Source organism: Strongylocentrotus purpuratus, unplaced genomic scaffold (assembly GCF_000002235.5).
Source record: "Strongylocentrotus purpuratus isolate Spur 01 unplaced genomic scaffold, Spur_5.0 spur5_contig_844, whole genome shotgun sequence".
Taxonomy (NCBI): Eukaryota; Metazoa; Echinodermata; class Echinoidea; order Camarodonta; family Strongylocentrotidae; genus Strongylocentrotus; species Strongylocentrotus purpuratus.
Genome location: NW_022145551.1, coordinates 722,156 through 735,759, shown reverse-complemented (window position 1 = coordinate 735,759; position 13,604 = coordinate 722,156). Strand labels below are relative to the sequence as shown.

General features: G+C 40.0%; 2 protein-coding genes across 4 annotated transcripts in view; one reads left to right on the top strand and one right to left on the bottom strand.

The window, feature by feature from the left end:
• LOC100892083 overlaps positions 1 to 6,107 on the bottom strand; it is a 33,052-nt gene extending 26,945 nt beyond the window's left edge. Inside the window, exons 1-2 of one of the 3 annotated variants that reach the window (XM_030990807.1) lie at positions 5,576 to 6,107; positions 317 to 1,963 (exon numbers count right to left, since the gene is read on the bottom strand). In XM_030990807.1, coding sequence (XP_030846667.1) covers positions 317 to 1,541 — 1,225 coding nt within the window. In that variant the 5' untranslated portion in view covers positions 1,542 to 1,963; positions 5,576 to 6,107. Of the gene's footprint in view, positions 1 to 316; positions 1,964 to 5,316; positions 5,506 to 5,575 lie in introns of those variants that run through there. The other 2 variants (XM_030990797.1, XM_030990803.1) reach the window with 2 other exon arrangements.
• Positions 6,108 to 7,759: 1,652 nt separating this feature from the next.
• On the top strand, positions 7,760 to 13,604 carry LOC115926189. The gene is made up of 3 exons (XM_030990786.1): positions 7,760 to 7,992; positions 12,285 to 12,429; positions 13,407 to 13,604. Exons 2-3 carry the CDS (start codon positions 12,291 to 12,293, stop codon positions 13,592 to 13,594), a joined length of 327 nt encoding a protein of 108 aa, XP_030846646.1. The 5' UTR covers positions 7,760 to 7,992; positions 12,285 to 12,290; the 3' UTR covers positions 13,595 to 13,604.

The window sequence follows — 13,604 nt, the reverse complement described above, 5'->3', positions numbered from 1 at the left end:
TTATTGAGTTTGAGAGGCACTGGTCAAGAAAGGTGAAAGATCGAATCCATCTGGATAAAAAAAGATTAATCCTTCACTAAATCTTCGCTCTAGTAAACATGAGGCAGCAGAAAACAAGGAAATTGTGTGATTTATAAAAAGTTCACTGTGGTGGACGAAAGCTTGCCTACATGTACGTTAAGGTTGGTGGTAGAAGCTTAACCTCCATGAAACACAGTTTGGATTTTGTCTTCATCTGGTGAACTTTGTTATAATATAAAATTTTATAGATTAATAATCCAACCCAATTGTAAAGTGAAATCAACAAGAGTCATACCTGGAGGATGAAGACCTGTGCCACTTGTAGATGAGGCGTCTGAATTAACGGCATCATCAGCTTCACAGTCGCTGGATCTGACAACACCTGATGAAATGTGATCCTGAGGCAACGGCGATTCCCGAGACGGAACGGAACTGGCCGATCCGGGTGATGAAACCTGAGGCAACGGCGTTTCCCGAGACGGAACGGAACTGGCCGATCCTGGTGATGAAACCCGAGGCAACGGCGATTCCCGAGACGGAACGGAACTGGCCGATCCGGGTGATGAAACCCGAGGCAACGGCGATTCCCGAGACGGAATGGAACTGGCTGATCCGGGTGATGAAACCTGAGGCAACGGCGATTCCCGAGATGGAACGGAACTGGCCGATACGGGTGATGAAACCTGAGGCAACGGCGATTCTCGAGATGGAATGGAACTGGCCGATACGGGTGATGAAACCTGAGGCAGCGGCGATTCCTGAGATGGAACGGAACTGGCCGATACGGGTGATGAAACCTGAGGCAACGGCGATTCTCGAGATGGAATGGAACTGGCCGATCCGGGTGATGAAACCGGAGGCAACGGTGACTCCCGAGATTGAACAGCATCTGGGCTGCCGCAGTCTTCTACATGTAAGTCCCAAGGCCTATCCTCAAACTTGCATTCTACAGGCTCTACTTGACTGTAAGACTGAGATTCCTTCAAAAAAACTCCCAGGGTCATTACGTCGCCACTGCTGTCACTTGCATCACCATGATCACTAACCTTTCCACTAATATTTCCTGTCTCATTCTGATGTATTTGATTTTGAAACTGTTCTTCATCATTATAATCACCATCAGAACTGTTCTCTCCAATACCACCGAATTGTTCCTCTTCCTCAACTTCAGACTCAGAATCAACTGCACTACCTTTCCCCGCTGGTGGCAGTGAGGTATATTCCTGCTTTATTGCAATATGCCTTTTCCCACATCGTGACGCTGTGACCCTCCCAGTGCTTGTGGATGGCAAATCTCTGCCGACATCATCATCCTTATGGCTTTCGTTGTCACTGCCCCAAATATCTGGTAAATCTGAATCAGAGTTTGAGGCATTATCCTGCAAATCCTTGGCCGAGTTTGAGGGAATATCTTGAGGGTCGACACAGCCAGTGTCTGAGGATACGCTGTCCCTTTTGGATTCAGTTAAAGGGGATCCCTCATCCTCACTATCATAAATCACGATACAATTATCCTCCATGGTGTCTCCCACTCCTTAACTCTTATTTAATTCTGCTTCATCTCTCTGTAAAGTCTAAATTGACGTAGATTCTAATCGTAATCATCATGACATGGACATTCTGAGCTACATCATACATCTATTTCCTTTTGTTCGTTTCTCATCTGGCCATCGATCTGCACTCAGCTTTGAGAATACTATCGAGTATTGGCAATGTTCCTTCAAAGATGAGGCAAATTAATCAACGTCTAAAAATTGTGAATTAACAAGAGAACCATATAGTCACATAAAAAAATTCTTAATTTGCCCATATGCTCATCTGCTCTCATCTTGGTGTCGTGGGTGGGGGTTGGACCTTGCTAGGGGCCGGATAGTATCAATGATGAGACGTAGACAGCAGATTAAGGTCTACAAGGTTTATTCCGTGTCGTAAACAAAAAACCCTGTAAAGATACAGAAAAAAGGCAGTGATAAATCAATTACATTACAGATTCAAACAGTTCAGTGACATTGTTCACATATTCAATATGCATGTATTTGTTCATAATTATACATTGTATAAAAACCAATGTCATTACGCAATCTAGCGTATAACTGAAATAAACACCTGATTCAGCTATGCAGGATACATTATACTACGAAAAAGGAATTTTCCAAGTGAAAGAACATCAAATATAACCTCGATCCTTAACACTTAATTGAAAGCAGAATATAAATTTGCCTTAAACTTAAACATCATAACATAAAGACTTCCACAAATATCCAACTTCCGATAGGAATGCCAATTAATTAGCATGTTCTATCTGCTTTATTTTACATCATGACTCTTCAGACTCAGAGTCGAGTCAGAGGTAGCCTTTAAACAAGGCCACATACAGGTGTACCTGGTAGACGCCGAGCGACTAAAAAGAGACTAATCGCGAAAACCTGAATGAACGCCAGTGCGAATTGTCCAGACCTGTGGCCTTTATCAATCTGGTTTGGATTTCTTATGTTAACCCTTGTTTCCGACTGGAACTCGCTTCAGAAAACGTAGTGTCCAATCAGCGAACGTATCCTAGCACGACGTCAGCATATAGTATCCATCGCACACACACACACACACACAGTAAACTCTACGTAGTGCGAACATGGACCTACATGCCTACTATACGTACGTGCTAAGACCACTGACCACTGACCTCTACATGGAACGAATCACGAACGAAGCCAACTGGGAGATCGCCGTTCTGATTGGTCAATGAATCCAAAGTAGGCGTATTGGCATAAGCCTACTAATATTTATCTATGAATAATTCATGCGAAGCAGTGAAACCCACTTTCCAAAAGGCCTCATATGACATTCGTCATTCGGTCACGCGTTCACTCCGGGTATCTAGACTCATCTCAGCCGCTTAGCCAGAGTCAACGAGGCCTTGTCAAAAGGCTAAGTCAGAGGTAGATGTGTCTTAATTGTTACAACAGCTGCCCTTACCGAAAACGCAGGCTTATTTAGCCTGCTTTGAACCTGCGTCTGGCCTGCATTCTTAAATACATGCTAATTATTCTATTGCATGTTAAATTTTAGCCTGTATTTTGCAAAATCAGTCTTACATGTTTTAGCAGGTTAAATTTTAGCCTGCATTTTGCAAAATCAGTCTTACATGTTTTAGCAGGTTAAATTTTAGCCTGTTATTAGCATGCATTTTGCAAAACACAGTCTAACAGTTTTTAGCAGGCTAAATCTCAGCCTGCAGTTTAAAATTAGCATGCATTTTGCAAAATACAGTTTTAGCAGGTTAAATCTTTAGCATGCCAGATGAGATGCAGTTTAATCTTTAGCATGTAAATTTCTATCATAATTTGTTAAACCTGCAATCTGGAGAAATGTCCTCTGAGCAGGTTTAACCTGTTATTGCTTTTTACAGGTTATTTTTCACATGCACGTTTAATGTTATATATCAGGGGTGATTCGAGACTTGAAACAAAAATAGGTTCATAGAAAGCCGAGCAAACGAGGTTTCGAGCGCTTGGGGAGGCATCCCCAGACAAAAATCCCAATTGAAACCAATTGAACACCAATTTAATTTTCATTTTTTCAGTTGGTTTTAATTGGTCTCAATGGGACTTTAATAGGACTTCAGTTGGTTTCAAGTGGTCCAGATTGGCCCTATTGGACCAATTGGCCTAGGCCCTATTAGACTTTAATGGGAACTCAATTGGTTTCAATTGGACCAATTGGCCCTATTTTGGACTTCAATTGGTCCAATTCAGTTTCAATTTCATTTTATTTTCATATTTCACATGTTTATTTCATTACATTTGGCATGTTACATTTTTTGTAATCATTTTTTTGGGGGGATGCATTTATACAAACGAACAGAATAATACATAAGACTAAGTTAAATAAAGGAAGAAATATGATGGAGCCTAAAGAGAGAGCAATGTTTTTAGGCCATAGTTATAACATTGATATAGTCTTGTGTTTATTAAATATCGTAATTGGATTAAATTGCAACTTATATGAAGAAAAGATATATTTGAACCCAATTGAAAACCTTACAGTCTATGGGGCTGATTGGTCCAATTGAAGTCCCATTTAAGTCTATGGGGCTGATTGGTCCAATTGAAACCATTTGAAATATCTAATGGGGCCAATTGGTCCAATTGAAACCAATTGAAATCCCGATTAGAGTCAAATGGGGCCAATTGGTCCAATTGAAACCAATAAGACCAATAGATCTACCAATAGGAACAATAGGACCAATATAAACCAATAAGACTAATTGAACCCAATATGGGACCAATAGAAACCAATAGAAACTTTCATTTATGTTAGCCTGCCTTTTCGATTAGCATGCTAAAATTAACCTGCAATACGTATCTCATGAATATTCATTATTACTTTACACGTCTCACAGAAAAATACATTTATCATGATTAATTGTTAAGCAAATTATGACAATTAATGCACATATCAATTTTGTGATTGTATTTTTCTTTGGAAATTATTGACCAATAGATTATTTGTCTGATCACACTTACATTCACGTTTTAGCAATAGATATATTGATTATACGATTACTAACCAATTCAAATAGCATGTATGTTTTCTATATATAGGTGTATGAGCCTGTACCTTTACAAAAGTCAATCTTGTATTAACTTCAAATGATCTTTGTGATGGAGTTAGTCTAATGCAATTGAGGTTAGAATATTCCTATTGGTGGACACTTGCAAATATTGATTATGATGTATCAATTTATCCCTTGTTCCTCTACCCGAGTTGATATACCAATAGAAGTCTTGTACCGATAGTGATGGCAATTAATCGAATATCTTCATTTTTGTTAGCCTGCATTTTAGATTAGCATGCTAAAATTAACCTGCAATTAACTTACATATTTCAGCATTTTTGCAGGCTAACAAAGCAGGTTAATTTGCATACTAAAAAAGCAGGGCAATTTTGCAGGCTAATTGAGCCAGGTTAATATGATTTTGCAGGCTAAAATAAGCCTGCTTTTAAAATGTACAGGCTAAATTAAGCCTGCCTAATTTGCATATTTCGGCGTTTTTGCAGGTCTAGTGCTTGCTAAGGAATTAGCCTGCTTTTTAGCAGCTATGCAGGCTTGATGCAGGCTATAAGCAGGCCTGCCTTTTCGGTAAGGGTGAGTACAATTACAAGCCTATCTACATGTAAACATGTTGACGTTCAGATATTTGCACAGATTTACAAATGTAGCCTCAAGTTACAATCTAACTCTAAGCCAATGGGGTGTGTCCTTCTCCTTGAATGTACAGTATATTCTATACTTACTAGTTTATGCTACAACTGCCTTTAATTTAACCAGTTGTAAAACGCACAGATATCGCTCACTAATTGCTTTGCCCTTAATTGGCCTGGCATCGATCGCCACGGTCTCTTTATTCTTAGCCTCGGCTCAGCAGTGCAGCTAGTTTGGTAGTATAAGTGCTCCGACAAAAACAAATGAAATGTCCGAAGTCAAATATAGATCTATCCCTCTTTTCTTTTCAACGCGACAAAACACATACGTATGCTACATGTATACAATTACCTTCAATGGATTCGTTCTTCCACGTCGTGGGTCAAGTCTAGAAAAACACCGCATCAGCCAAACTTCAGCGGCCCAAAGATCGATTTACCAGCAGTAAGGGCAAGCATCAAGCTAGACAGAAATAACCGTCTGATATGGGTCATTTCTTTAATAAAACTGACATTCCCCAGAGGCGGTCAGTGGAGCCAGATGCAATCTCAGCGGAACCACCGTCGATATCAGAGACTGCATGAAGCTTTCGGTCTAGCATCAAGCGTAAACGTAGCTATAACGTACACACGGCATATAGATTTGCATCCAATAAGCGCCGCGTCATAAGTGCGTTGGCCATGGGGAATCCCCGCTCCCCGCTACAACTAGGTGAAGTGGCCGATTCCACTGCTAATGACTGTTTCTATACATCCAGACAGACAGAATCCCATGTTTGTTGTAACTGCATGGTTATGACAGGCAATCGAGGGGATGGATATTGGTTATGACTTTTGGAATAGTTCACGACTATTTGCTATTATAGTATAATCATGAAAAGTTATCATGAGTCAATTAAATGCAATTATAAGATGATGACGTAGATCCCAATCAAATGATTGGTTGAAAGCGTGTACACGTGACCAGGCATTTATTTTGCCTAACGCGTAATTTGGGTAATGACCGGTCAATACCCAGTGGTAATGACCGGTCATTACTACATCTAGCTAAAATTAGCGCAAAATAAGCGCGACACAAGTCAGAGGTTTAATATTAGACGCGCGCAAGGCAAGGTACGCCTCAATTTGCTCTTAGTAAACGAGAATTTAAACCATGGGTTAGATTTAAACCTCCTTTGTAAATTTGGACCTTTGAGTTTGAGATGAGGGCGATTGATCAAATAACAAGGATCCACGTTATAATTTTATAAAACAAATAATACACATCATTTTGTTCGGGCATTAGTATAATTACCCACACTCGGTACCTTTGAAAAAGTCTAACAAGTGTTAGACTTTTCCAAAAGGTACGTTGTGTGGGTAATTCTTACTAATGCCCTCACTGCTGTGTATTATGTGTATATTAACACATAATGAATTAGCTGATGGCAGGCCTATATAGGCAGGCGCGTACGCCGATAGGGGGAGGGGGGATGTTACCCCCCCCCCCCCCCCCCCCCCCAATTTTTTTTTTTTCTTTTTTTAATATGTTACTTTTGCAGTGTTGTCTTCTTTTTGCTGAAAACAGCCACAAAAGCAGGGTTTTTTTTATAACCGTATTTAAATAAATAAATTGAGATGAGGGCGATTGATCAAATAACGTGAGCGAAGAGAGAGAGCAAGAAGAAAATGCTTAGGAAAGGATAAAAAATGTGAAAGAAGTAGTAATATTATACGAGATACAGAGAAGTGTAGAATTACATGTACTATCATGAAAGACTTGAAACAACGAATAGCATACGGAAAGATAATTATAAAGAGAATATAAAAGAAGATAATAAAGATATAATGAAAGATTAATAGGCCTAAAGGGAAAAACTTAAAGAAACATAACCCTTGAGGAGATTTTATAGAACTATGGTAAAACAGACAATAACATAATTAGGACCGATATGAACATCGTAAATAAGAGATAAAAGTGAAGAAAAACAAACAATAAAAAGCAAAGAATGAGAAGGAGTGATAGAAGGAAAGGTGATAGAAAGATTTTTTTAAAGAAAGAGTAACGCAAAAGATTTATTTATAAAAAATAAAAATAAAAAATATTTTAAAATGCATCCATAGAGAATGATAGAAGAAAAGATGAAAGGGGGGTAGAATTGTACTGGAAAATGCATAGAAGATAGAAAAGGACAAAATGTTGGTATGCTTCCATCACTAAGATTGAAGGACCTATAGGTCCAATTAAGCTGACGAATCAGTCCATCAAAACCTGCTGCAGGGGGCAACTTTATATTTATCCTTTGAAATTATTTTGTTATTAATATGTTACTTTTGTAGTGTTGTCTTCTTTTGTATAAGGACTTGCTGAAAACAGCCACAAAAGCAGGGTTTTTTTTTATAACCGTATTGAAATAGATAAAACAGACCAACAAACAATAAACGAATGGCAGTGCGTCACCCTCCTTTGTTCAAGGCGCCATTCACTTTGATGCGATTGAGTGCGTTTAGGAGTATAACCGCCGTGGCGTATAATACATGTACATGTGTGTATACAGTCTGCAGTGGTATGAGCGCTGTTTGTGTACTGTGTGTAAACCTGTGTCTCAAGGAAATACATATACCTTTACCTTTACCGCAAATACTGGAAGAATGCTGAGACAGCAGTCGAGCTTCCAGGTCTATCTTCTTGTACTCATACTCTTTAATAATAATTCTCATACAAGAGAGGCAGAGGTATACGTCTAGATCTACTTCAGTATTAAACCGGTATACGGGAGAACGAAAAGGGTGAGTACATCAGCATCAGCATCAGTATACGGAAGTGTGAGGTGATCCTGTTGAAACTTCCGGTCGTTTCATTGGGTGGTGCTTCGTTCGAAAAAGAACCTTAACTATTTTTGCTCGCATGGCGGGTGGACGCACAAATAAATTTTATGGAAGCATTTGGTGCTGAGAGGACCAGTGCTTGTCCAATCTAATCTTGAAAGAAGTGATTGAGGATGAGGAGATGACAGATGTAGGAAGACTATTCCAGGATTCTACTACTCTCTGACTGAAGCTGTTTCTTCTTAGGACTGTGTTGCTCCTTTGCTTATACAGCTTCTGGTGGTGTCCCCTTGTAGCTTCATGAGGTGCAGATGTGAAGAAGGCTGCGGGATCGGAGTTTACGAGTCCGTTCATCAGCTTGTAGACCTCAATCATGTCGCCTCTTATCCTTCTGTATTGCAGTGAATACATTTTGAGGTTCTTAAGTCTGTCTTGATAGGATAGGTGTCTGATCTCGGGAATTAACTTTGTTGCTCTTCTTTGCACCTTCTCAACTTTCACTGCTTCAGCCTTAAACATTGGATGCCAGATGACATTCCCATATTCAAGAAGAGGGCGAACAATGGTCGTGAACAGGATTGGCATTGTGTCTCTTGATATTCTTGTGAAAGTTCTCTTTATAAGTCCTAACGTCTGATTGGCTCTTTTAACTGCAGTGTCAATATGTGTATGAAAAGTCAGCTCATCATCTACCATGACACCCAAATCCTTTTCTGCAACAGTTTCTTGAATTATTTGGTTGTTTATGCGGTACAATGACTTGGTGTTACCCTTTCCAATGTGCATAACTTTGGTTTTTGCTGAGTTGAAGGTGAGTTGCCACGATTTGGCCCAGGAAGCTGCTTTGTTCAAATCCTCCTGTATTGAGTCTCGTTGGGTTGATGTACTAACTTCTCCATATATCTTGGTATCATCAGCATAGATTTGAATGCCGTTACTAATCTTGCAGGGCAAGTCATTTACATAGAGGACAAAGAGTTGGGGCCCGAGGACGCTACCTTGAGGCACGCCACTGATCACTGTAGTCCACTCTGAGAAGTCCCCTCCAATTGCAACCCTTTGAACTCGTCCTATCAAAAAGGCTTCGATCCACTTGAGAACCTGGTGCTCGATGCCGTAGGCTTGGACTTTCTTCAGGAGCCGTTGGTGAGGCACAGTATCAAAGGCCTTACTCACATCTAGGTAACACACATCTATGGGTTTCCCTAGGTCTAGTAGTCTAGTCCAGTCTTCCATTTGTTTCATGAGTTGTGTGCAGCATGACCGGCCGGGAGTGAAGCCATGTTGGGCATCATGTAGAATGTCATTGTCGATCAGGTGGTCCATTACTTCATTCCTTATAATGGACTCCATAACCTTGCCAATAGTAGAGGTTAAACTTATTGGTCTATAGTTACTAGCAAGTTGTCTGTTGCCTTTCTTGTGGATAGGAATCACGTTTCCCGTCTTCCAGTCCATTGGCAGGAATCCTTCACTTAGGGACCTTTGGAAAATAATTGCCAGTGGGCAACTTATCTCTTTTGATAATTCCTTCAGCACTCTAGGGTGGAATCCATCAGGACCAGCAGATTTGTTTACATCAAGTTTCTTTAGCTGCTTTTCCACTATTTCTTGCGTGATTTCCACCGTTGATAAGCATGGTCCATTGTATTGCCACTCTGGTGCAGGCATATTAATCACGTCTTCTTTGGTAAAGACTCTTGAAAAAGTGGCATTGAAGGTCTCAGCAATGTCATTGCTTGCAGTTACTTGCTCACCGTTCTCTAACACAAGTTCGTCTATCCCTCTCCTTGCCTTGATTCTGGAGTTGACATAACGCCAGAAGTCTTTGGGATTCTGCTTGATGCTGTGAGTGATGTCCTTTTCAAAGTTTATACTGAGAGTTCTTGTCAAGCTCCGTAGAGAGTTGCTGACATCTCTATAGTATCTGTAGTCATTTTGATTGAGTGTCACTTTATATCGCTTCCAAGCCCTGTGTTTCTTCTTGCTCAAGGCAATCGATTCTCTGGTTGTGTAAACCTGTCTCTTCTTCCTCCGACTTGTGGGTCTTGACACTGGAATACACTCTACCATACTGTTCTTTAGATAAGTAGAGAAAATTTTCCATGATTCGTCACAGTCCTTATTCGCGAGAGTGTTGATCCAGTCATTGTTTGACATCATAGTTCTCATATCAACGTAATTTCCTTTGTTGAACTGAAGTTGAGTTGGCTGTGACAGACATCTTGCAGACTTTTCTGAGATAACATCAAAGTACAAACAACAGTGATCACTGCGTCCTAATGGTGGATCACAGATCACACCTGTTATCAGTTCAGGTTTGTTGGTTATGACAAGATCCAGGATATTACGATTTTGGGCAGCCCTGTATCTAGTTGGTTCTTCCACCATTTGATGTAAGTACAAGTCTTGTAGGCAGTCAAGAAAGGAGCTGGCTGTATGGTTGTGCCGATTCCTTACATGACAATCCCTCCAGTCAATGTTAGGGTAGTTGAAATCGCCTGCGATGATTAAGGTGGTGCGAGCGGGTGAAATTGTTACCAATTTTCTGAGTACCTGTATAAGGTGATCATTGTTTACTTGTGTACTGGATGGGCTTCGGTAAACACATGCGATACTCAAACAGTTATTATCTCCAAGTTTAATGTGACAACCAATTATTTCCTTGAAGTCTGTATGGAACTCAATGTCAGTAAAGTTAAGGTTGCATTTGACGTACACCGCAACTCCTCTAGTTTCCTCTGACTCTAGATTGGTGATAAGGTTGTAGCCTGGGATTGCAATGGATGGTTCTTGTAGTTTAAACCTACTATACTTCGGTGTTATTTCGGTTGTCCACTATTGCAAGGTATCACTGTTCATCAAATAACACATCATTTATCATGCACGAGTCAAATTTGACTCTAAATGGCGTCAGCTGGGAGTCAACTCTATTCCTAGTTAAAGTGACACGGATTCCGAATCAATTTGACTCGGATTGTGTGGCATCAGCTGAGAATTGACTCAATTCAGAGTCAAGATGACTCCTTTTCCGTGTCACTTTAACTCGGAATAGAGTTGACTCCCAGCTGACGCCATTCAGAGTGAAATTTGACTCCGTGGAAATAAGAGTGTATAGATCTCTAAAACAGTACAAAACACAATGTGTGATATCTAGCCAATATTGGGAATTTCAAATGTCTCGAATCCCGTTAGTTTAACCATCGACTCTTGTCGTCATGAAGATTAATACTGACATACATCTAAAGTACCGTTGTGTGTGTAATTGTTTTTTTTCTTCACAGATGTGTATCAATCATATATGATTATTTACGTCTGGGGACCGACCTTTAACGTCACCATCCGAAAAACCTGACCAAGTTTCGAACCGAGTCAGTTTATGTATGCCTGCGTGACACATAGCTGACCATGTGAACGAACCGCTAAACCAACTGAAAGAAGTCTACACTTAATATACCTTGTTAGCTAAAGCATTTGTACATGCATATACTGTACATAATTATACATGGTGTACACGTTAAAACATAATGTTTGCGACCATATACCACAGTACTCTTAATTGCACTCACTTTTGGACTTTTAACGATAGACCGGTGCATTTCAAATTATACTTCATTTTCTGTCTTCTATAATGCAGAATGATGAATATCTAGTTGCATTCTATACATTCTATGCACTTGCCAAAAGTTGTCCACTATTGCAAGGTATCACTGTTCATCAAATAACACATCATTTATCATGCACGATTCAAGGGGTACCGTTTTCTAACTATGACATTAGCTTGGACAGGTATAGGTGGTAGACACCATCGTAGATTTGGAAGCGAATTATTATAATGGCGGACAATACTTGGCGAGGTGTACGCCAACTAATATAGCTCCAGCGCGGAAACGCCCCAAATTGTGATATCTTTAGCGTTATAGACCGACTGGGGTTCCATAACCAGGGGGCATCTAAGAGCCTAACGAGAGATAATCTGATGTCGTATGTAATCTTACAGATGCATGGCCGTTCTTGAACTAAAGCGGGGATATTGACTATTAATTAGCATAGGCCTACTTGATGGCCTCCAGTAATGGTGACTGACAAAACTATCGGTGTATATTGTGATTATTCAATTTTGACTCTTAGTTTCCATTTCTCGATATATAAACTTTTAAATAAAATGATTCACCTGCATTCTCTTTTATATCTATTTCCCCCATTATAATCAATGTTTGCTTTCCATTTTGTTTTCATTTCTCACACGTTAGATCACGATGGCGTCAATACTACAAGTCGTTACAGCTACCCTGCTATCTTCCCTTGCTCTCCTGGTGGAAAAAGCGTTATCGCAGACAACAGAGTCAATGAATGACACAGTAGTCATCGGACCAAACACAGGTGCTCAGGTCCTCAGTAAGTAGCAATGCTATTGTTGTTGTGATTGTTATTGTTGTTGTTTGGTGCAAATGACATCCATTCCATTTAGTAGATACGCCTTTAACTTTCAAAACAAAAATATTCTTGATATGAAAAATAGGTGGTTCATACTCTTCATAAATTTAGTTGATATTTTAAAGTTATATTTTGTTTAGTTTTTTGGAGGGAAAAGGGGGAGTATGGTCTCAGATCCACGTTGGCACGTTACTTTGAAATAAATGAGAGAGCGCATTAGCTGCATGGGTATCGAAACCATTTTCCTCCCACTAATATGCGATTGCTATAGTCCACAAGACCACTCTACCTCACAGACTATGGAGGCTCTTTTATAAGATAGTGAAGCGACACTCTCCTGACTGTTATTTTGGGTCGGAATAACATGAAACCTTTGATCGGTTGTTTTGTAAATGTAGAAAGTTGTCCCTACGTGGGAGAGTCGGGAAAACTGATTCAACGAGTTCTAATCTTATTATGTTTTCCAAGTTCATCTATTAGTATCTTTCTATCTACAGTTACCAACGAAATTATTTATGCCCCTTGTAAATTGGATGTGTTTTTGTTGTGCTTTTCATAAATCGAGAATGAAAGATGGACTGCTTGAAGGATGGCCTTTGTTGAATACTTTAAAGGCACACTGCCATACTTGTAGCTACTTGATCCCTCTATATAGAAAACTTCCCCAATCGGTGCCTGTTGGTCCCCCATGATCCTCTTTTTCTTATGTTAAATGAGAGCTGAGTTAATGAGATAGCCACCTGTCACAGTGACCTCGATGGCTCTCTGTGTGGTCTAATCCCTTCTGGCCCAGTAGTGGTGACGGTCTTTAAGGTAATATCAATGTCACATCATCAAGAAACATAAATCGAGACGAATCAATTTTCACGTAATCTTTTTAACAAAACTTGGTAAGGTATGAATAATTGTGTTGATAACTGTATCTTTCTTCCTTGCAGATTTTCGTTACCTCTCTAATGACGAGAGGGCGGCGCTCTGGGCCTGCTTTCTAGGCGGTCTCATGGCGCTCGTCGGGGCTGGCATTATCTACTACGAATACCGTCTAAAGAAATACGAGCAGAACTTCCCTTATCGTCCAAAGAAGAAGTCTAGAAAACCCAAGACTGTCGAAGAAACCTCCCACTGAGAGCAGAAAA